The 22,086-nt window shown below is 41.8% G+C and overlaps 1 protein-coding gene and 1 long non-coding RNA gene across 3 annotated transcripts in view; one reads left to right on the plus strand and one right to left on the minus strand.

The window, feature by feature from the left end:
- JAG1 (jagged canonical Notch ligand 1) overlaps nucleotides 1-13,204 on the minus strand; it is a 60,109-nt gene extending 46,905 nt beyond the window's left edge. The window contains exons 1-2 of the mRNA XM_058181453.1: nucleotides 12,535-13,204; nucleotides 11,441-11,746 (exon numbers count right to left, since the gene is read on the minus strand). Of these exons, the coding sequence (XP_058037436.1) occupies nucleotides 11,441-11,746; nucleotides 12,535-12,615 (387 nt within the window). The 5' untranslated portion in view covers nucleotides 12,616-13,204. The remainder of the gene's footprint in view (nucleotides 1-11,440; nucleotides 11,747-12,534) is intronic.
- A 95-nt stretch (nucleotides 13,205-13,299) lies between these two features.
- LOC131197452 (uncharacterized) overlaps nucleotides 13,300-22,086 on the plus strand; it is a 37,155-nt gene continuing 28,368 nt past the window's right edge. For both annotated transcript variants that reach the window (XR_009154954.1, XR_009154953.1), the window contains exon 1: nucleotides 13,300-13,445. This is a non-coding gene — a long non-coding RNA (uncharacterized LOC131197452). The remainder of the gene's footprint in view (nucleotides 13,446-22,086) is intronic.

Raw genomic sequence — 22,086 nt, forward strand, 5'->3', positions numbered from 1 at the left:
CAAGCCACGCCCACAGAACCGTTAGTAAAAATTTTTGGATTTCACCACTGAATGAAGGGTACTAAGAAGTACTATGAATGCTGAACATTGCTTGTCAAACGGTAAAATGTCAGGACATTACAATAAAATTAAGTAGCATAGCTGGCTGGAAGGTATTATTCTAACCCATAGAAACTTTTTGAAACGTCTTTATTAAAAATGACATTCAAACCTGAGAGATAGCTAACACAATTAAATCAAAACCAATCTAAATAGCATGGAGGATTGAGCAAACTTTCACATTCTCCAGAATATATCTTTGGGTATTTTTCTCCCTGTTGAAAGTTCTGGATGGATTTTAAAATTTTCTACACTGATTGACCACCACAAACTTTGGAATCATTTCAGTGTTTACAGTTTTTGCACTTACAACAAATAATACACACTTGGTCCCTGCACACACAAAGAAAAGAAGGCTTATTTCTCATGTAACTCTGCGTGCCAAAAGATTAAGAGTCTGCCAAATATTAAAGAGACCAGGTGCAATTATTAGATCACCATAATTTTGAGAAACGTGGGAGAAGTCAAATGACTTTTGGGCAACCAAACAGAACACTGTAACTCCTAAGGTTTAAATTTGCCTTACGTTTATTAACTGCTCTGCATTTGCTAGCCATCCACTTAGAAGACCAGTGGGAAGAAATGAAAAACTACCAAATAGCTTCTTTGAGAGAAAACAACCACTGTTATATACACAAAGCTGACTTTTTCTAAACAGAACGCAAACGAATTGCTCTTGACTTTGCTTTGCATTCGTTCCCTGAACAAGAGAAAAAGTTTAGTGTTTCTTTTTTTTTTTTTTAAGGTACAGTCTTGGACTGAAGCCTAAATATGCTTCATATTGAAAGCAGACAAGGATTCCATTTCGTTCACTGATAACTGTGGGAAAATGCTTCCAAAAGCATGCAAAGTTGGGCAAGCAGAGACTTGTGCCCCATCTTGCAATGAATGGCCGATTTCTTTTTCTTTTACAGCACTCATATTTCATTACCACTCCATTACAGGCCTTTTTTCCTGAGTCACAACTAAACACGAACAATCTTAAAAAAAAAAAAAGACTGAAGTACCTTATTCATATCATTCCTTCTCGCCCTCCCACCCGCCCCCACCTCATCCCTACATATCGGAAACCCAAGATACCAGCATATACATTAAGCTTTATAGGCAAGCAGTTCTACCTGTCAAGGCACCCTTCTTCCTTGGATTAATTGCTGCAACATTCAGGCTCTATCAGTGCAGAGAGGCACAACATGTTAGAGCAAGCTGGAAGCATACCACACATACAAAAAAAAAAAAAACCCCACCAAAAAACCACCAAAGAGCCAATTATGGTCATTCCTGCTACCTCTAGTTAAAGAGGATGTTTTCACTGCTGGCTTGCACAATCATTTCAGAAGATACTCTCCTCAAACAGTTCCTGATCCTCTTAGCATTGTTGGCCAGCATGGTTCACTGCAGGATTGTATTGCTACAAGGGCTACTGGTGGTTGTACTAACCACACCACCACATTTTAATGTCGCTCTAGCTAGTCTTAATTTGTTTGCATGCTCAATTCAAGAGAGTCACTTTCATGGCATTGTTTTTTATCCCTTGATTTTTGTTTGATCTGAGAGCGATAGTGGCCCTTGGCAATCCTATTAGGCAAAAAGGTATTTAACAGGGAGGGTTTTGAGCGGCCATTCAAGGGCTTGCATGCAGTTGGCAAAAACAGGAGGAAAAAATTCACCTGGCCTAGTGAAAGGACTCGTTTCTGCGCTTTTTTTTTTTTTTACAGTTTGCATAGAAGCCAGACTCCCGTGTCCCATGTTTGTTAGGCCTGATTTGTTTTAGTTGTCAGGATCAGGGAAAGCTCCAGTAGCACCCAACTGGAGACTTCTGCTTTAAAAGTCATGCGCCACCAAGACATTAGAGAGTTAAGAGGTGTGCATCAATCCCCACTCTATAGATCAACAATTAAGATAGCCAAGGAATGCAGGCATACAGCACAGAGGCTTAATTTTTCCCATGCCATGTCTGACCTTTGCACATCTTTGAATAAATACACCAGTCAGACACAAGGAATTCCACATCTTGAACACATCCCATCAAGTCAAGGTACTAGGCAACAAGTAGGCAGGCAGCTACAAGAGAAAGTCACATCCAGTTCACTAGTGCAACTCTATCCTTGGCCAGCCAGAGACAAAGAGGCCTCCATACAATTACAGGAAAAGAAAACCATGTATGCCTGTAGTTTAGGCTTGGGAACGAGGAAAAACCCCTGTAGGGTTTATTCAGAATCAAAAACAAAAAGCAAGCCCCCAAGGCATGTAATATGAACCTTCAGAATGGAAGGAATGGGCTCATACTACTGTTTAACAGGCCAGTTCTCATCAGGGGATCACACTGTGTCTGGCCACTACCATTTCAGCCTTACCAGGAGAGGATAATGTGATGATTAGGTTGCCTCAACAGTAACCATCCTATAAATGTCAAAGGTAAGGCAAGGGAAAGTCTATTTTTCTAAACCCAATTTTTTCCTTGGGATGCAGAATATATTGGGACCGAGTGTTATCAAGCATGCCCACATCTACATCCGAGACACACGCTTACCATCGATCATGTTTCTGATTTGTGATATAAGAAAACTTAGTATCTGTACAAGCCAGGTATCCAGTCCTTTCTTGGTTCTCTTTTGCTGAATAAACTTTGCTCTTCCTGTCCAAACACTATTTTGCCCCCTCTACACAGTTTGCCAGCCATCCCAAGGCAGCCCTTCCACACAGATATTCTTTTAGCAATCTGCTGTCCAAGGCTATCTCTGGCAGAGGAGCCTTGCAATCCTGGCCCATTACTTTAAAAAGTCTGCTTTCAGCTCTTGAGAGCAAACAATATTGCTACAAAGAGACTGCAGGTCCCGGTGACAATATGAACGCAATCATAGAAATTAAAGGATTTGCCATTTGCTCCTTCCATTTTTAAAAATTTCTCAGTCTAGTTTACAGCCTGGAGACTTCTTAGCAGTTTTCTATCCAATATTCACCAGCACTGACGCTCTTTAGCTTCTGACATCAGCCTCTAGCTGCCCTGGGCTGTGATTCTGGATCAGTGAGAATGTGTAATGTTAATAATCAGAATTTTGTAACCCAAAATTTCTAGAACGTGCCCATTACCTACTTCTGGTTTACAAATCTTCCTGGGCTTCTGCAAGCAATGACAGTTTGAGTGACAACAGTTTTGATATTTGTTTAAACTGGGGCAGGCCTTTTATGTGCTGGCATCCAATGAAAATGCATACTTGTTAGGTTCCCACGGCCATAAAACTGACCCCTACCTCTTCCTTCCTTAGTTAACTACACACTCCTAACCCAAGTATATAACCTCAGGAATACAATCGGATTCCCTGGGGTGAGAAAAGCTTACATCAATGGATAAAAGAAGAGGGATTTTTTTAAAAAAAAAAGACTGCAATTCAGAAAAACCTTCCGAAACAGGTGTCATTTATTCTCTCTTCCCCCCCCCGAAGAAAATTGTTTTGTCCCATTTTGGGAGGGGGGAGGGAGTTGTAGTCATGATAGAATCAGAAATAATTAAAAGGCACAGGAATTCCTGAGCAAACCAGAGAATTTTAGGACTACTGCAGGAAACATCTCCAATGTTCTCTCCTTCTTATCACTTTTTATAACATGAAACCAAGCTCCCTCTTGAGCCAACTCATCTTAGAGAAATTACATCCCCCCCCAATTTCTAAATTTGGTACATGCCTCTGTGGCCCCGGTTACATTCCACAAGCCTGGGAAAAGCAGGGATCTAAGTATGACTCTTGCCAGCAATGGTTCTCATTCCCACGCACCTCACCCTTGTTTTGCTTTTCCCCAAAAGAGCCAGAATGCCTTACTGTACTTTGTAATAAGAGATTTTATCTCAAGGTCCCAGGTTCAAATCTGACCTCTGCTGGTTGATGCAGCAAAAATGTGAAGCCAGTCTTGATATTCCAGCTCACAAGATTTTACCTCTCCTCCCACTTGGAGTGCCTTTTAAGTGGGAAAAATGGGATGAAAACATTTTATGTAATACATCATATCACTTGAATTGTTAAGACCTGGCTCTGCAATGTGGTTTTTTTTAAAAAAAACAAAAACTTTAACGCAAACCTTAAGCAGCTTTACCCTTTTCTCAATCTTAGCCATTAGTTAAGAATGCTTTCCTTTTATACTTAGTTTACACCTTCTACTTTAGTGCTGTTGTCTTCAACCTCCTCCTGCTACTTTCTAAAGGGAACTGGTAGAGGGTTCGGATCTAATACCCAGCCAAGTTACTAAAAGTGGGTAAGAGAAAAGGATTGGGGTGGGGGGGAGGTGGTGTTGGAGGAAAAACTCATTTAATTCCCTTGAACAAAAAAGAGTAATGGGAATATTTTTCTTGTTTGAAGTTAGCAGTTCTCATGCCATTTTAGCCAGAAGTCCACTGGGGTGGGACGGGGGGTGGGGGTGGGGGGTAAGTTGCTAACCCCCAGCCTTGAAAGAAACAGCAAGGCCTAGCACACATCTCTCTCCCTCATTACAGATGCAAAAAGGGAAAGGAGAAATGTTAACATGCCTGACAGCATGTTAGGGACAAAGAAGAAATGTTCTCCTGTCAAGGCTTTCTAGTGGAAGAAATCCCCAAAGTAGAAGTGATGCTGTCGGTCCAAATTAATTTCCCTCCATGCCTCTTGAAAGATTCACTGACAGGGTAGAGTCAAATTTAAAACAAAAACAAAAAACACTCACCCACCCACATTAGGTGTAATATCTAGATTAATTGGCAATACTTTCCATAGAACACTTGGCCAGATGCAAGAAAGCTAAGTCAGTCCATGTGGTTACTCAGAATCAAGCCAAAGCTCCAGAGAGGTAGAATGGCTTCTTTTGTTCTCGGGAGGGGGGTGGGGTATCTGCTGACAGGACTCTTTCCACATTCAAGGAAGACAAAGCAAGTGGAGAAACCTCCTCTTCTCCTCCCTCCAATCAGTTATCCTTTGGTTGTTATTTGAGTTTTATATATATGATATTGGCCAAAAATCTCTCAAGCTATCTAATTCGGTTCTACAACCAGATGGTTCTTTGCCCCTTGCAGGTTGCAGTTATATAAAAAAGTGGAAGATGCTCTTCTAGTACCTGCATTAGATAGCTTGAGAGATTTTTGGCCAATAGCATTAAGACAAAAGACTTATATTAGGGGCAGGGGACCTTTATGGCCCTGAAGACTACACAGGTCCATTTCTTCAAAACATCTGAGAATACAGGCCTCTTCCTCTTTCTGCCACTCAACACACTCCCTTTTGTCCAGATAGCTTTCAAAATATTCAAAGTGTTTCCACCAGCTGTGGAAAATCAGCATTTATTCCCAAGCAGCTGATCAGCTAGATGGCAAGGAAGGAGGATACAATGGCATTTTTTGAGGCTAAGGACCACACATGGCCAACACAGAACTTCTCTACCTCAGCTATCTGTTCCCAGAGTAACTGAGCAAGCACACCCAACAAGTCTCAAATTGAAGTAGGTTTCCAATTCTCACTTGGATTCCCTACAACCATTGGTTTTGCTGTTAAATTTTCAAGTTATATATTTTACTGCAAATCAAGTCATCTTTCTAGGATCTTTAGAACAGAAATGAATGTTTATCTGAACATGGTACGGTTTTTAGTTCTAGATCAAGAAAATAATACAAATAGAGAAAGCCAGGCTATCTGATATCCAGCATAGCAAGACAGCTCTAGGCCCTGGCAAGCTGATGGCAATTTTTTGGGGAAAAAAATCTTATTGGACATGGACCATGCTGAATTGTTCCCTTAGTTCAGAGTCAGCTTTGCAACCCCTGCCCCCCCCTTTTGCAGAAGCAGCGAAGGTTTGTCCCACTCCTAAGCACCCCCAAATACAACATCTTCCCCCCCTCTGAAATGAAGACACAGTGACTTCTGAATGTGCGTGCTCCGCCTGTAATAAACCAAGTCAATCAGGGGTCTGGCAAGGCTGATGGAATAATAATCACTATTATTAGGGATGTGCTGAACTTGCCATTGTGTAAAGCTAGCCCACAGTTTGTCTGGGAGCCAAACTATGCTGAGTCTACTGTTGCTTCCTGTTGCTTGCCCTGTATTAGCATTATTTTTGGACTGGCCCCATTATATTCAATAATCCTCTCTGCAGTCAGCATGGCCACGCTATTGTCACTGCTTAATATTAGCCACCAGTGCTTCTGTCTGGGTGGTCAGGCTACAGTATTCCAAGGACTAAAGTGATCTGCTTTACAAGGAGGGCGGGTGAGGGAGAACATATAATTTTAGTAAGGAATCACGGTACTTTTGCCTATAACTAGATATTTTCCAAAAAGACCTCATCTGCTGGCCATGGGGTGGGGCTAAGGATTTTTAAACAGGTAAGAAAACTGATAACTCTGTATCTGTTTGCATCTATCTTCTCCCAAGCATGCTGGGCTGCCAGTGGCTAGTTTAAACCTCACCACCAAGATTATCTGCTATTCTCAGCATTTAGCTTCATTACCTGCTTAAAGCACAGCTTTGATTATTCAATGCCCTAGTTAGGACAGGGTGATGAGGTTAATAGGCAGAATACCTAGCAGCCAGCCAAGCAAAAACTTAAAGAGTTGCACCCATTAAACCTCAAACAGGGAGAAAAAGAGAAGAGATAATAGCGGTGGTATTCTTTCTCCACAAGAAAACTATACAAAAAATCTGGGCATTTATTTGAGCCAATTTAGCCATTTCATTACATGGTGGGCCATTTGCACGATCCCATTTCTCCAGTATATCTTATTTTAGCTTTCTTTTGGCACCTTCTCATTCCACCACTTCATTTCCAATACAATCTCATTCTACAATACAGCAGTTAACTAATCAGTCTTCTAACCTCAGCATGATGAGCATAATACCACTGGTGGAATATCACACTTCTTTAAAAAAAAATATTGCTGTGTTCTTTCTAACAGCAGAGGTTGCTCATGTACTTATCCAAGAGCAAAAGCTGATGGACTTTTAGCCTGATCAGAAGTGACCCAAAGCATTTATTTGCTAGTGTGCATAAATGCATAACCTACATTGATTTTTGAAGAATGTACTCGAGGGGAAATCAAGAAACAGTCCAATCATCTACAGAATTAAGTTATCTTTAAAACTGTACAGACTTATTTACCTACAGTGGGCCTTTGTTTCTGCTGCATGAGGATGTGGGAATAAACAGATCAGTTCCTGTTTTAAAAATGCACACATTCCAAGTTAAATTCATGGGCAAAGGGTGTAAAAAAATATTACAATCAGATTACAAAGCATTACACATTGTGGGTTACCAACCTCGCCCAATGAGCTGCAATCCGACAGGGGTGAAGCGTTTGAAAAGTAACCAGCTCCATGCAAACAATTACCTGCTCCACTGTAGCCTCTCATTAAAAATAACTTAAGTATTTTCACATTCCACAGTTTTTCCCACGATGTACTCAGTCCTTTTAGTGAATGTAGGTTTGCCCAACATTGCTTAATTCTATGCTTGGTGCTGCAAATTTCACTTTCAGAAAGTTACTTTAAGTGGAGCGACTGGTCTTGCAAAGTCTGAATGGGAAAGTATTCACAAGCTCAGAGATAATCTGATAGCTTTTCTTTTCCTTCCTCTTTAGGTTAGAGACCCTTTGATAGACCAGACAAAAGGCTTTTAGGCGGACTGGCTACAAATAAAAGCCTAGCATAACTCAGCAAAATGATAGTTTTCCTCAACAACAGATTCTGAAGGAATCTTACCATTTGCAAACTACTTTTAAAATAATCTTCTGAAATAATCACCTGGCCTGCTTCCAAGGCTTTTCAAACCCAAAGGTTCATGCAAATGTAAGACATTTAAAACTTCCATCTTAAACTTTTTCTGGGGCCAGCTAAAGTACTTTAGCACCTTATTCCAAATCCAACAGGTTGATACACATTATATATTAGCAAATTCATCAAAAGGGACTGTTTCAAGTTCTGAGAAATATATTTTAGAAAAGCCAAAAACTCCTGGGACACAGGGAAAGATGGGGCCCTCTTCATAAGAAAAAACAAACTTTTAATGGCCCCCCCATTTAATAAATAATGGCTGCTTACTTCAATGGATCAATAGAGTTCAAATACTGGAGATAAACCTATTTATGCACTGGATTGAGATCTTTAAACCAGTGCCTTCTAAGGAATAAGATCTAAGAATAGTCTCTTTAGAGACTAAGCATCTTTGTGAGATTTTATCATCAATACACAGAATGTTCCTTGGTTGAAGTGTTGGTCAAGCTTTCTAAATGTTAGCCAATTCCATTATTTTTTCTGCTTAATTTTAGCCATGACTGCAGGTGTGGTGTTCTGGATGGATCCCTTTATTTCCTTCCTGCTGATTTGCTGTCCTGTTTCCTAGCAACTAATTCAAATCTCCAATCTCTTAAAAGGAAATTTACAGCCCTCTGTCCCCACAATCATTACTCATCCAGCTTACATCAAAATCCAGACCAGGCAATGGGAAGTTTTAACAACCAAATTTCAAACCTACTTCCTACACCTCCCTTTAAAAACAAAACAAAAATAACTGTTTTGATTCACTCAAAGAAAACAAGAATTCATGGTTTATTAGGAAAAAGTGGTAGACAAAATGCTGTGTCACACAATATTATTGCAGCAAGTGTAGTTTCTGAAAAGACCACAGGGAGAAACATTTTTAGTAAATAGAAGATGCAAGGTTTTGTTAAAAACAAGCTAGAGGCTTCCCTTAACATCGGTTAAAGCAATAGCAATTCATATTTATGTGTCTCCTACTGTTGAAATGGGGGGAAGGATCCAAGTCAAGCAGTGGCTTACAGCAACTTTCAAAAAACTGCCCAGTCTGTTACAGGCTAGGAAGTTTACCCACCCATCATCAAAAAGAAGACAATAACTGTTCTATGAGTAACAGAGTAGACACCTAATCCAAGTCTCAGGAACAACTTCCTTGGTTAACAAGTTTAGAGTTGTGCAAGTTATGCCATGGATTGCCTTTGTAGCTCAATATCCCAAAACATGCCATGCCTAATACTTAATGAACAAGAGGTGGCATGAGGCCTGAAGCACGCCTGCAGAAGACAGGTAACAACAAAAGTGAGAGCTGTAATAGGAAAACAAATACGCCCAGCTAGATGGATGAAAGGGAAGAAAAAGCACCACGCCTCAGGAGCACTAGAGGAAAACACAACTTCTGTCCATGCTGTAGAAAGTAGGTTTAATCTGAATCAGATTTCTGATTCAGGAATGTTTTGCCAACTCTAAATCCATTTCGGTGTATCTTTTTGCCTGCATATACTGTCCACCATAATGCTTGCTTTATTAGGCAAATTAAAAATAAATAATCAACAGCTAGTACTTTTAGAGACAGACCTACTAAGGAACCTGATGAGGCAAAGAGCTTACTATAAGATTTAAGTCATGTCTAATTCAAAATGCTTTCTACGAAAGGCAGGTTGGTGTTTCTGAATGAGTTGGAAAGAAAAGCACATGGCCATGCTGGAACATTAAAGAGAAGCAGACAAATGCGTTTTACTTTTCAATAATCTCCACCTTCCTTCCAGATCAAAGGTTCAATTTTTATAGTGATTTATCTGGAAGTAAGCTCCACTGACCTCAGTTAGACTTGGTTCCAAATATAGACAGTGATTGTGTTATAAATAAATATGTGTGGAGCTGCATTCTACTAAATTTCATAGAACAATCAATTTCAATCCTTGCTCCTTTTTTTTTACAAAAGTGCAAGTCACTGGTAATGAGGCAGAAACAATTTGCTTTATGACACCTGAGACAGATTTCTTAACAAGGCATCCTCAACAGACTTCTCTCAATTTAAAGAGAAAAAGAAAAAAGATCTGAATTTTTAATAAAAATGTGGCAATCCCTGACCATTGTCAAACACCACCCTTTTAAAAATGTACCCCTTTGATGGCATGGTTGGAATGGCTTTATCTTATTCCCAGTAAAATTCAACCCCCAGCCCCGAATAGGGAACGGTTTTTGTGCTTAGTAATATCTTTTTAAATACATGGATTTGGTTTCAACCCCACCCACCCCAAAAAACAAAGAAAAGTTGGGAGGGGGAAAACGCTGTGAAAAATGAGTGAGGTGAAGATTTTTACCACACAGGCAGACAGGAGGCAGTACAGCAGCATTTGGCAAATTCTGCTCCTAACTACTAGAGAGAAGAGGCGGTGGCTTGGGCATCCCTCCCACTGATTCCTCCGTGGCCTCCAATTTAGTAATCTGAGCCAATAAGAAAACACAATCTTGTGTCTGAGACCTCATAGTTGCATCTCTTCCAAAGAACCAATGGGAGGGGGGGGACCCTCTTCAAGAAGAGGCAGATTCTCGTCAGGATTTCCAAGTAACCAGGAAATACTCCTTGAAACCACTCGCAACATACAACTGTTAGCATCTTCAACAAGGATGTTAGATGGAACCCACATGTCTGGCCAAAGTTGTTGCTTTCCTGTTTTTTATATACTGTTCAAGCTTTGGCCCTGAGCAAAGATAGTATATTCTGAAATAAACCAACAACCTCAACTTCAAAGCAGCTTTCATCAAGAACAAGTGAAATGCATAAGGTACAGATGGGTTCATCACTTATTTAAGGACTGGATTATTTACAGCCAATATTACTCTTGGGCCTGCTCCAAAAGTTAAAGTTCAAACCTTCCCCAATGTAAATCCTTGCGTTTTAGAATAGATATCCCAGTTAACACTAAAGAACCATGATTCCAGGGGAAGAGAGATTTTTGCCTAGCCAGCAGCAATGATGGCTTACAAGGGGAGATGGGAAGATTTGCAAGGTGGGTCTCTGGCTTTCGTTCTGCTTTATAAGCATCCAAGATTCTTTGAGAAGGTGGCACTGCAAACAGCTCCAATGAGTACCAGGGAGAATACAGAGAAGAACCCTTTAGGGGAGGACTCCCCAAGCATGCCCTTTTCTGGCAAGCTACATTTCATCAAGGGACGGGAGAGGCATTGGCCCCTCCCTTTTTCCTGGGCACAAGAACTAATTGGGAAGAAAAATAAAATCGGTAACATGAACTTGTGACCTTTGTAATTCTCAAGGGAACTCACACATACTTTCAAAGAGCAAAATGCACACAGAATACATTATACTTCAGGTGGTACAAGCTACCTGAAGCTCCTACTTCTTCTAAACTAAATAGGACCAAGCAGTAGGTCTCTAGCCTAGTAAGGTTTTGAACATGCTTGCCAAATCCTTGTTCTTTGGACTGGACAGAAAAGAGAAAGGGAGGCCAAGCCAAGCACTCCACCAAGAATACTGAATGCAGCCAGCATTTTCCGTATGCATACACACACACACACACAAAATGTGGCAGGATGCCTTAAATGCTTCAACTCACCGGCCAGGCAAAACTGAAAGGGAGGACAATCCGGTTCCTTTCATTATTCCGGCTGTATCTTAAATTAAAGGTATTCCCACCGATGACGGGAGTAGATCCCAATCCAAAGCTGCAAGCGCCCTCAGCAGAAACGCGGGACTGATACTCCTTCAGGCAAACTTTGAAATAGGTATCACATTCATCTCTGGTGCATTTTTTATCAATTGGGTTTCGGGTCCCATCACAACAATTTCCATTTTGCAATTCGCCGTTTATGTTTTGCATGGATATGATCTCAAACTCGAACTGGCCCGATGTTAGAGTCACCTGTTAAGGAAGACCCTCCCCAGAAAAGGGAGAGGAACAGAGTTTTAGTCACACAGGTTGTAAAAAGAAAAAACGATCACTGAAGGTTAATATCACAAATGGGAAGACAGATTTCTACCCTTCCTCTAAAGTACCAAATAAACTATGAAAACGTCACAAACGCATTTGTCCCGTCCCCCCAAAAAAAAGAAGCAAGAAAGGAAATTCTAATAATCAGACTTGGAAAAGGGTGTCATGCTCTAGCATCAGGAAGAAACAACATAACCCCCCCCCCCATCTCTTCCAATCAATAATAATCCCCATAGGGTAAACCCACAGTTCTAATCTAGCCCATGCAACCCTACAAATTGTAAGTCACTTTGCAATCAGCTCTTTAAAAAAAAAAAGCAGAACTCCTGTAGGAAAAAGCGAAATGGAGCAATCTTTGGAAAGTTTGGTGTAATTAGATAAATCTGCGAAGAGGGCGGGGCAGTTTCTTTAGTAATTTATCTCCGGCTGTTCCAACTGGGAAGATACGTTGCATTTAAAGCGTTTTTAAATGAAAATGGAAGAAGGAGGGAAAAAAACAAACAAACAACCCGGGGTTTGTAAAGCACGAGGTTCATCGAAGTCCTCAAGAACCTCTCCAATTTGGTTGTACAAAATGAAGTACGCCTAATTCTATCGCTGGAGAAAGAGGAGAGAACCGAGATGCGTTTGTAAGGGGTTTGTTTTTTTTTTTGGTGTAAAAAAAAGCAAAAGCAAACTCTTTTAAGGCTACAGCGGGAAGAGAGAGATGTGCAACGTACCTTTACTCGGAAGCATAATAGCGCAAGAAAAAGACTTAGGGAAAACTCCGTGAGCTGCGGTCGTTTCTTTGATAAAAGCATGCCTCTTTCCTGCAGAGTCCCCTTCGCTCAGAGACGCTCCCAAGGTGCCGCTGCTGTGGCAGCCGCTGTCCGGCTCTAATATACTCCCCGACTCGAAGTACGCGCGGGTGGGAAGACACCACCACTTTTCAAAAGCTTTTCAATAGCGCCCCAATCTTCAATGCAAAGCAGCCCAGCCTCCTTTTATTATTCTCCCCTCTTCCCCCCCTCTCTTTGCTTTCTTCTTGGTTTTTTTTTTTTTAAATATATATATATTGTAGAACTAGCGATGGTTATTCTGGTCCCTTTCTGCCCGCCTTCTCCGCCTCTCTTTCTTTGCAGATCACTTGCCACCTCTCGATCAAGGCCACACAATAACCCGGGCGAGCCCCCCTCCCCACCCCCCGCGACACGCACATAGACGACACCCAAAGACGATGACCACGACAACACCAACAAAAAAAGAAAAAAAATTACACGCGCGCAAGAGGGGGAGGAGGGCGAATGGGGGGGGGACACGCACACACACAAGCACACACACACACAAAAAAAAAGCAGCCGGAGAAAGGAGGAGAACCGATCGCCCGTCCCGCAAACCCCACTGAACAGAATGCCTCTTCGCGCTAGCCCATGGCCACAAGAGGAGGGGAAGGGACAGGCGGCGCATGCGTTGCCATTAATATGCATTAAGGAGGAGGGTGGAAAGGAAGCGGCAGCGCCGCCTCGGGTCCCTGGGGGAGGCTTGCCTTTTCCTTGGAAGGGTGACAAGAGGAGGAGCGACGGCCACCCTGGGAGGGGGGGGGAGGGCAAGATGCGCGAAAAAGGCGAGGAAAGGCGGAGATTTGCAATAGGTGAGTAAAAGGAGAGCAGGTGGGGAAGGCGAGCCGGATCGCATTATTGCGTCCGCGCTCCTGTTCATCCCGATCCTGTAGCTTTGCACTAAGCGGCCGCTTGCTTGCAAAAAACAAACAAACAAACACACACACACACACACAAACACACCTAACCATCCATAAACCCATCAAATCTTTGCGCCTTCTGATGTTCTAACTAAGGAAAGAACGTGCGAAAGGGAAAGGGGCTTCCTTTCACCAGCGCCGTCCCCTTTGCAAGTGGTGTGTGTGCAATAGGACTATAGCGGATCCGTACCCGCGACCTTTTTCTCATTTGGGGGCTTTGGAAACGCTGCTTCATCCCAACCCTCGCCCCCACCCTCCGGAGTACAAGTGGGAAAAAATGTTCACACGCGCGCGCGCGCTCACGCATCTGGCAAAGTGCGTCCCTAGTCAAGAGAAACTTATACGTTCTTTTTTAAAAAGATCGACGAGACGGGGTTTTTTTTTTTGTTCTTCCTGTAAGGAAAAAGAGAGAGAGAGGGAGGGAAAAAAAAGTGCCCTTTCCTAATCTTTCCGAGAAGCGGAGCCCGTTCTCACAGCCTGGGAAGGCCAAATGAATGCTGGTGAGCAGGCTGTTTTTTTTTTGGTTTTTTTTTAAAGAAAGAAAAGAAATCGTAGTTACCACGGCTCCGATCACAAAGTTCGCCAGAGGTGCAAAGAATAACTTAGTGCACGTGCCGGTGTGTGTGTGTGTGGGGGGTGGCAAAGCTCTAAAAGAACAGCTTTTTAATTCTGAAGTACCATCCATAGCATTTCTATCCTGATTAAATCACTTTAAGAACTGCTGTTATGGCACGAAGAAAGGTCTGGGCTGTGGAAATTGGAGGGAAACTGTGGTGGCTCAGTGGCTAAGACGCTGAGCTTGTCAATTGAAAGGTTGGCAGTTCAGCAGTTCGAATCCCTAGTGCCATGTAATGGGGGCGAGCTTCCGTTACTTGTCCCAGCTTCTGCCAACCTAGCAGTTCGAAAGCACCTAAAAAATGCAAGTAGAAAAACAGGGACAACCTTTGGTGAGAAGGTAACAGCGTTCCGTGCGCCTTTGGCATTTAGTCATGCCGGCCACTTCGGCTTTGAAATGGAGATGAACACCACCCCCTAGAGTCGGGAACGACTAGCACATATGTGCAAGGGGCACCTTTACCTTTTAAGAAGTGTTTTGCAGAAATGGCAAAAATTTCTGCCTACTTGAAAGACTATACACAAGAAAAATATATTTTGGAATGGAAAAAGTGGATCGATTATATTCAAAATAAGTATCAGATTAAAAAATACCAATTACTTTTTCAGTGAAGTTAGGAATTGCTATGTATTAGAGTTTAAGAAAGAAGGGAATTGATAGTGTGATGGTGTGAAATGGAATATGTTTGATGTTATATTTTAGATTATGTTTGTTAGTTACTATACCCTGTATTCTGTTCTGGGAAGTCTGGGGGGGGGGAAATGGTGGGGGGGAAGGGGAAGATTATAAATTGATTGCCATTGTACAGGAATAATGGTAGAATTAAACAAGTTGGAATGGTGTAAAGTCAGGGCTGCTCAGTAACCATTCCGGAAGGGAAAGGGTAAGGAAAGAGGAGTAAAGAAGGAAGAAAGTAGGTAGGTAGGTAGGTAGGTAGGAAAGAAGGGAGGGAAAAGAAAGGATAGGAGGAGAAGAAGGAGGGGAAGATAGAGGGTTAGAAAGGATGGAAGTGAGAAGTGGGAAAGAGGAGGGGAAGTAGGAAAGCGAGGAGAGGATGGTGGGGAAAGGAGAAGGATGAGAAGGGTAGGAAGGATTAAGGAAGAGAGTGGCGACCGAGCAGGCCTGATTGAGCATAATCTGAGTATAGGATCGATTGTTGGATAAGTGATTGTACTGTACACTGGTTAAATTGTGGGAATTATTATGGAAAAAACAAATTTGCCTGGAAAGAAAAAAAGAAGAAATGTTTTGGTAAGCCCAGCTTACTGCTACAGAAATCTATAGGGTTGCAACCTTCATGCTGGGCAACTTCAGATTGTAATGAACCACACATGTGGTAGAAAGTGCCTCTTATAGTAAAATTGCCCAGAGTTATGCTTCAGGACAAGGAAGCATATAGCAGTGGGCCCCCTCTCCTCCCCCCCAGGCAGATCTGGCTCCCTATTTTATTGTGAAGAAAGTAATACACAACACTACCTAAAGTGGAAGTCATTTCCGCCTCAATCATTTACTCTGATTATAGTTCCTGGCATGTAGAAAGGTAGCTTATAAGGGACAGCAACTAGAATTTTTCTCATACCGATTTTCTAGGTGGGAAAATTACATTATTTAACTTTTTCTTCTCTAGAGAGGGGAAAGAGAAATGTTACACCAAGTGAACACCTTTCCCTAGCTGTCTGAAATAGTATAAATGTAAATTAACTTGTAAGTTAATTTAATCAAAATGTAAGTTAACTTGTCCTGACTTTGCGACTAGAAAGGAATAGTTCCTTGCTTTCTGTTCTCACCTTTTAATTTGGTGAATCTGCTGGATTTCCTGGGCTGCTACTTCTTGACTTTGGGTTATGGAGTTGGGATCTACCAGCTTGCTGTTGTTTTTGAATGACCAGTATAGGGCTTTGAAAAATGAATTGCATAAGAATGTGAGCTGACATGAACAAGCTCACACAGCCATTTAATAAATCCTGTTTCCAAGAGTGGCTTAATTTGGGAGACCAGTGGATGAAGGTTATGCTTAGCAGAAGTGTGTTTTTATGATGCCAGTCAGGTTTTAGACTCTCTTTTAAAGCATATCTCTGTACTCTTACTTATAAAAAAAGCAAATATATGAATATACAAAAGTACCTTTCCAAACGATCCCAGCCATCTCAGGAACTTGTAGGGATCAGTAAAAGTTTCACACTACACTTTCTGGGCTGCAAAAAACTAGACACCCATGGGAGGCAGCAGGGGTATATTTATTTTTTTTAGCAAATAAAAATTACCAAAGTGAAAAAAAAACTAAAATGTGACAGGGATGATAGGCACATTAGTGTACTTACATACGCCCCCCCTCCTCAGGAACCTGTTAAATATGAGCTGACGTCCACAGAAGTTAAGTTGGAATTAAAACTCTGAAAGTCAGTAGCTGAGACAAGTGAATCAGTGAATCAGAATCAGACAAGATATTCCGGACTTCGACATTGTTACCAAAAAAAAAAAAAATACTATCAGGTTTAAAGCTGTTTACATTTAAAGCTGTTGTTGGTTGTATGTGTTCTATTACGATTATAACTGAAAAAAAATGATTTTGTCAATTTGTTAGATTTGTCTATGGCTTGCTGCTTCCTTTTCCTTGACTGGATTATCAGCACAGTCTTCTTAGGGTCTGGCACCTTCAGAAAGTGAGTTTTAAGAAGGCAGCTTAAAAGGGAGAAAAATAATGCTGACCAGGCCAGATGGAAGCCTGTAGATAAAAGGCCCTCACCACAGTTCCGTGCCGGAGTAAGTTTGCTTGAATTGAAGACAGGGTTACCTGTCACAAGTAAACCTGCACAGGCTCAAGGCTATATGGCAATAGCTAGAGGAAAGGGTGTGCGTTTGTGTATGTGTGCGAGTGAAGATAATCACACTGGGAAAAGGAGGCATGTGGTGGAAATCATTGTCTGAAGACAAATTGCCAGCCTGAGGGAAAAAAGAGGGTGTGTGTTGGAGACAGACTTTCTCAGCTGGGAAAGTGGCATTTCAGCTGCAGAGTTTTCCTTTCCTGAAATGTATTAGAGCACTGACTCTGCACAAGTTGGCTGGAAAACTTCTTCTCTGGCAATGGGAGAGCTTTCAGGAGAGTCCAGAAGCCGTTACTCACCTGATGCAATGTGGGGAGGCTGATAAAAATTAGTGCAAGCAAAGCAGGGATTACTTCTGAGTTGCTGCACTCTCCTAGGAGCAGCCAAGAACAACTCTCTTAAGTGTTTCTACTGCTGTGCAATTGGAGCAGTAGTGATCCTATGAGGGAGCCCAACTAGGCAATCTGCTTTTTAGCTGCAGGCGTAAAATACTTGTATTAGGAAGTGAGGCAGACCCAGTTAGAATGGGGCTTCTAAGGAAACCAAAAACTGTGCCAGAGAATAATTTGGGAATAAGGATTCTATGGGAATGAAAACACCAATTATTTCAAAGCAGAAAGGTCCAGGTCATTTGTACCAATTAGGATTTTTTTTGTGTCTGTGTACTTTAACAGTTCAAGAACAATTCCTGTTCATGTTCTTAATTTCTTATAGCTGGAATGTACACAAGATAGAGTAATTCTTGCAACATCCCATTTATTGGTTATTATTTTTAATCAGCGCATTAACAAGGTTCTTTGGATGGACTTCAGAGCTATTAAAAATAAAAACAATAAAAAGTTGACATTATCTGCTTGAACACACAGCTGAGCCTGAAAGACAAACCTTGCTCCTAATGAACCAGGAAATCTTTAACTCAACAACATCATTTCAAACTGCTGTGTGGAAGGACTCAGGTGACAGAGGTTTGTGTTAGACATTGCTGATTTTAGAAGATTCCCACGCATGCAGGCAGGGGTTTTTAGTGTAACCATTGTAACCTACTTGGGCTTTTTACTTGCCAATATTTATTTACAGAGAGGAATATGAAAATCCTGAAGTCCCCTATCTGTAGTTTGAAATGAGACAGCCTAAATTGCTTTAAGGAGAACTAGGCCCAAATTTGTGTGTGTGTATATATATATATATATATATATATATATATATGTTTTCTGAGGTTTTCACGGGTGTTTGTATATAGGTCTTTGGTTGTTCGGGTTTTCTCCCGTGTAAAATTGGAAGTGTCTTGGCGACGTTTCGTGAAGTCTCATTCGTCATCTTCAGGCTTCAACCGTGCTTCTGGGAGCAAGGTGTGATCGCAGCTGTTTCTTCCTTTTAACTGCTAGTGGGGGTTTGAACTGATTGGGTGGGAGCTTGGCTGTGCTCTGATTGGATGGTTTTTCTGTGCTCTGATTGGCTGGGGGTGTGTCCTGTGTTGGTGGGGGCTTGGTTGTGCTCAGTCTAGTCTGTGCTGCAGGGGGATTTGAGCTGGTGAGCTGCACTGCTGCTGTTTGGCTTCGTGTTCGTGGTGCTACATCTTCATAGTGGGTGTCAGTCTGCTGCATGTATGGATTGGAGGGGTTTGAAATGGCTAATGTTGCAGCTGCGGTCTGGCTTCTGGTCCTTGGTCGTGCTTCCTGATCAGTGTGGGTTTGGGTGTGCTTTCTGGGTGGATGTGTGGTGGTGACATCCTGTGTGGACCTCGTGAGTGTGGGTCTGGTGTCATTCCTCGTGTTAGGGACACGTTTGTCAATAAGGGCAGGTTTCCAAATGGCTGGTAGGCGGGAGGTATCATCTCGTTTGTTCATGCTGTGTGGGCGTTTTTCTATCTCGATGGCTTCTCTGATTATTCTGTTGTTAAAGTGTTCAGTTTTGGCGATAGTTCTGGTCTTTTTAAAGTCAATACCGTGTCCTGTGACTTTAAAGTGTTGGACCAGGGAAGAAGTTGGTTCTCATTCAAAAAAGAGGAACCAACTCCTTCCCTGGTCCAACACTTTAAAGTCACAGGACACCATATTGACTTTAAAAAGACCAGAACTATCGCCAAACTGAACACTTAACAACAGAATAATCAGAGAAGCCATCGAGATAGAAAACGCACACAGCATGAACAAACGAGATGATACCTCCGCCTACCAGCCATTTGAAACCTGCCCTTATTGACAAACGTGTCCCTAACACGAGGAATGACACCAGACCCACACTCACGAGGTCCACACAGGATGTCACCACCACACATCCACCCAGAAGCACACCCAAACCCACACTGATCAGGAAGCACGACCAAGGACCAGAAGCCAGACCGCAGCTGCAACATTAGCCACTTCAAACCCTCCAATCCATACATGCAGCAGACCGACACCCACTACGAAGATGTAGCACGACCACGAACACGAAGCCAAACAGCAGCAGTGCAGCTCACCAGCTCAAATCCTGCAGCACAGATTAGACTGAGCACAACCAAGCCCCCACCAACACAGGACACACCCCAGCCAATCAGAGCACAGAAAACCCCATCCAATCAGAGCACAGCCAAGCTCCCACCCAATCAGTTCAAACCCCACTAGCAGTTAAAAGGAAGAAACAGCTGCGATCACACATTGCTCCCAGAAGCACGGTTGAAGCCTGAAGATGACGAATGAGACTTCGAAACGTCGCCAAGACACTTCCAATTTTACACGGAGAAACCCAACAACCAAAGACCTATATATATATATATATATATATATATATATATATATATAGCGGTATCTCTCTTTCTCTCTCTGTGTTATCTCTATCTATCTATCTATCTATCTATCTATCTATCTATCTATCTATCTATCTATCTATCTATCTATCTATCTTCTTTCTAACTATCTTTGCTAAAAAAAAAAGCTGTATATTTCCTTCAAAGTGGACTGAGTAATCTTGGCTAGTCTCAGGCATTACATTAAGCCACAGCTTGTTTAAATGGCTTGGTAATTTTATTTAATCAAATTTTGATGATAGCCAACTCTGTAATGACTGAGTGGCTTACAAATTAAAAAAGATATGGAAAAACATACATAACTAACTGGGTGTGTGTCTTAAGTCTTGATGGTCAGGATCACACATCTCACCAAGCCATCAACAATGGTTTACAAACTACAGCAGCTATGTTTTATGGAACAAACCAAAATCAAGGAAGCCATGTTCTGGCTTGGCAGGATTGATCACCAACAATCAAAACTGTTTTCTTTTTCATGTGTGTTGCACTGTTGTGGAGGCCCTCTTGACACAGCCTGTGAATACACCCTGTGAATAGCCCTTCCACTGTGGGTCTAGAGCAGGGGTCTCCAACCTTGGCAACTTTAACACTTGTGGACTTCAAATCCCAGAATTCCTCAGCCAGCAAAGCAAAGCTGGCTGAGGAATTCTGGGAGTTGAAGTCCACAAGTCTTAAAGTTGCCTAGGTTGGAGACCCCTGCTCTAGAGCTATCTCTACACCTGTCCTGCTCAAAGTATTTAAGACCATGCTAAAAGAAGAGAGGGATAGAAGACTTATTCCTGGAGTTCCTTCAATGAAAGGCAAAAATATAATCATACCCAAATATAGCTTTCTTGAAGGACACAACCTGGGACAATAACTTCGTCTCTTCAAGGGGTATGTGTGCTTAAGACTTTTTAAATGAATGCCATTCCCACTGGGGCTCCTTTTTTTGTCTATTGGAACACACCTCAATGAGATTATTAAGGAATTAAATATTTTTCTGTGTGAGCTGAGTTCACGTACTGCATTAAGCTAAGCCATAGTGTGGTTTGGCTTAGCTTGCACATGACCCTCGTTTTGCAAACCATGATTAATTGCGTCCTTTACCAATACTGGCTAAACGTTTAGCGTGACCCCCTGCCTTGGCTTCCCATCCCAAAGCTATATAACAGTTTCCTTGAGCATTGACTGTGCAGCCCTTCCAACTCCACCTATCCAGCCGTTCTAACTCCCTTGTCCTCATCACATGTACCCATTCTGAGAGCTGTAAATGCTTTGCCAAAAGAAGACAACCCCCCCCCCCAAAATAACAAATTCTGTACTGTTGCTGCTACCTCGGTTGCTAAAGGCAAAGCTGGTATGTATACTGAATCAGATACAGCCATGAAGGTTATTTAGATGCAACTCAGTTTCCTCTTTATTTTGCCAAACATCTGCTGCAAGAAATGTTGTGGGGTTTCTGTCCCTAGAGCAGGTAAGAATTACAGAGCATTTCATCCAAATCCAAGGTTTTCTTTCCCACAGAGACTAGCCAGAAGCTTCTGAATCAGGAGAGGTGAGACTCCTGTGAGAACCTGATTAGCTTTTGATAAGAGCTCACCCAAACCCACAAACTTGTTTTGTCATAAACGAGCCCTAAAAGCACCAGAATAATAATAAAAGGAATATAGGAGAAAAACAGGTTGGGCAGATAGAGCCAAGTGCGTCGTTTTGAATTCCTGTACATTGAGCCATGCTGGTGTGTTGGCAAAATAGGGTTGCCAGTCTCCTTTTTGGGAACAGGTTCCTCCATTCCTACAGCAGGCTGGTATAGTGCAGTCCCCTCCAGGCTCGGAATAGCAGTATCATTTTAATGCTGAGGGTGCAAAGAAGTGACATTTTTTGTTTTGTTAGGAATTTTCCAAGTTCCACAGAGCTCATAAGTAAGATGGTTAAAAGTTGTATTTTTAAAAGATGGGATGTAGAAGAAAACAAAACCCACAGAGCTTTTACTACATCCTTTGGAAGCTAATAAGGAACTCCTGAAGGGCATAGCCTTCTTATCATTCTCTATTTTCCAACAACTATGATTTGCAGGTATACTGCATCTGCTCCTGGAAGTTCCATTTCTTTGAAATGCTTAAATAATCATTGACATAACTCTTTTTCCAGTAATTTGTTTCTATAACCACTCAGCAGACCTTGCCGCTGTGGATGCCAAAAATCAGTAAATAGAAAGTGTCACAATTTCTAATCAATTATATTGGATAAACTCAATATTGTTAAGGAAAAAAAACAAAACACCAAATTATCAGCTTCTCTACGTTTCCCCTGGTATTTTCT

Source organism: Ahaetulla prasina, chromosome 1, assembly GCF_028640845.1.
Source record: "Ahaetulla prasina isolate Xishuangbanna chromosome 1, ASM2864084v1, whole genome shotgun sequence".
NCBI classification, from domain to species: Eukaryota; Metazoa; Chordata; class Lepidosauria; order Squamata; family Colubridae; genus Ahaetulla; species Ahaetulla prasina.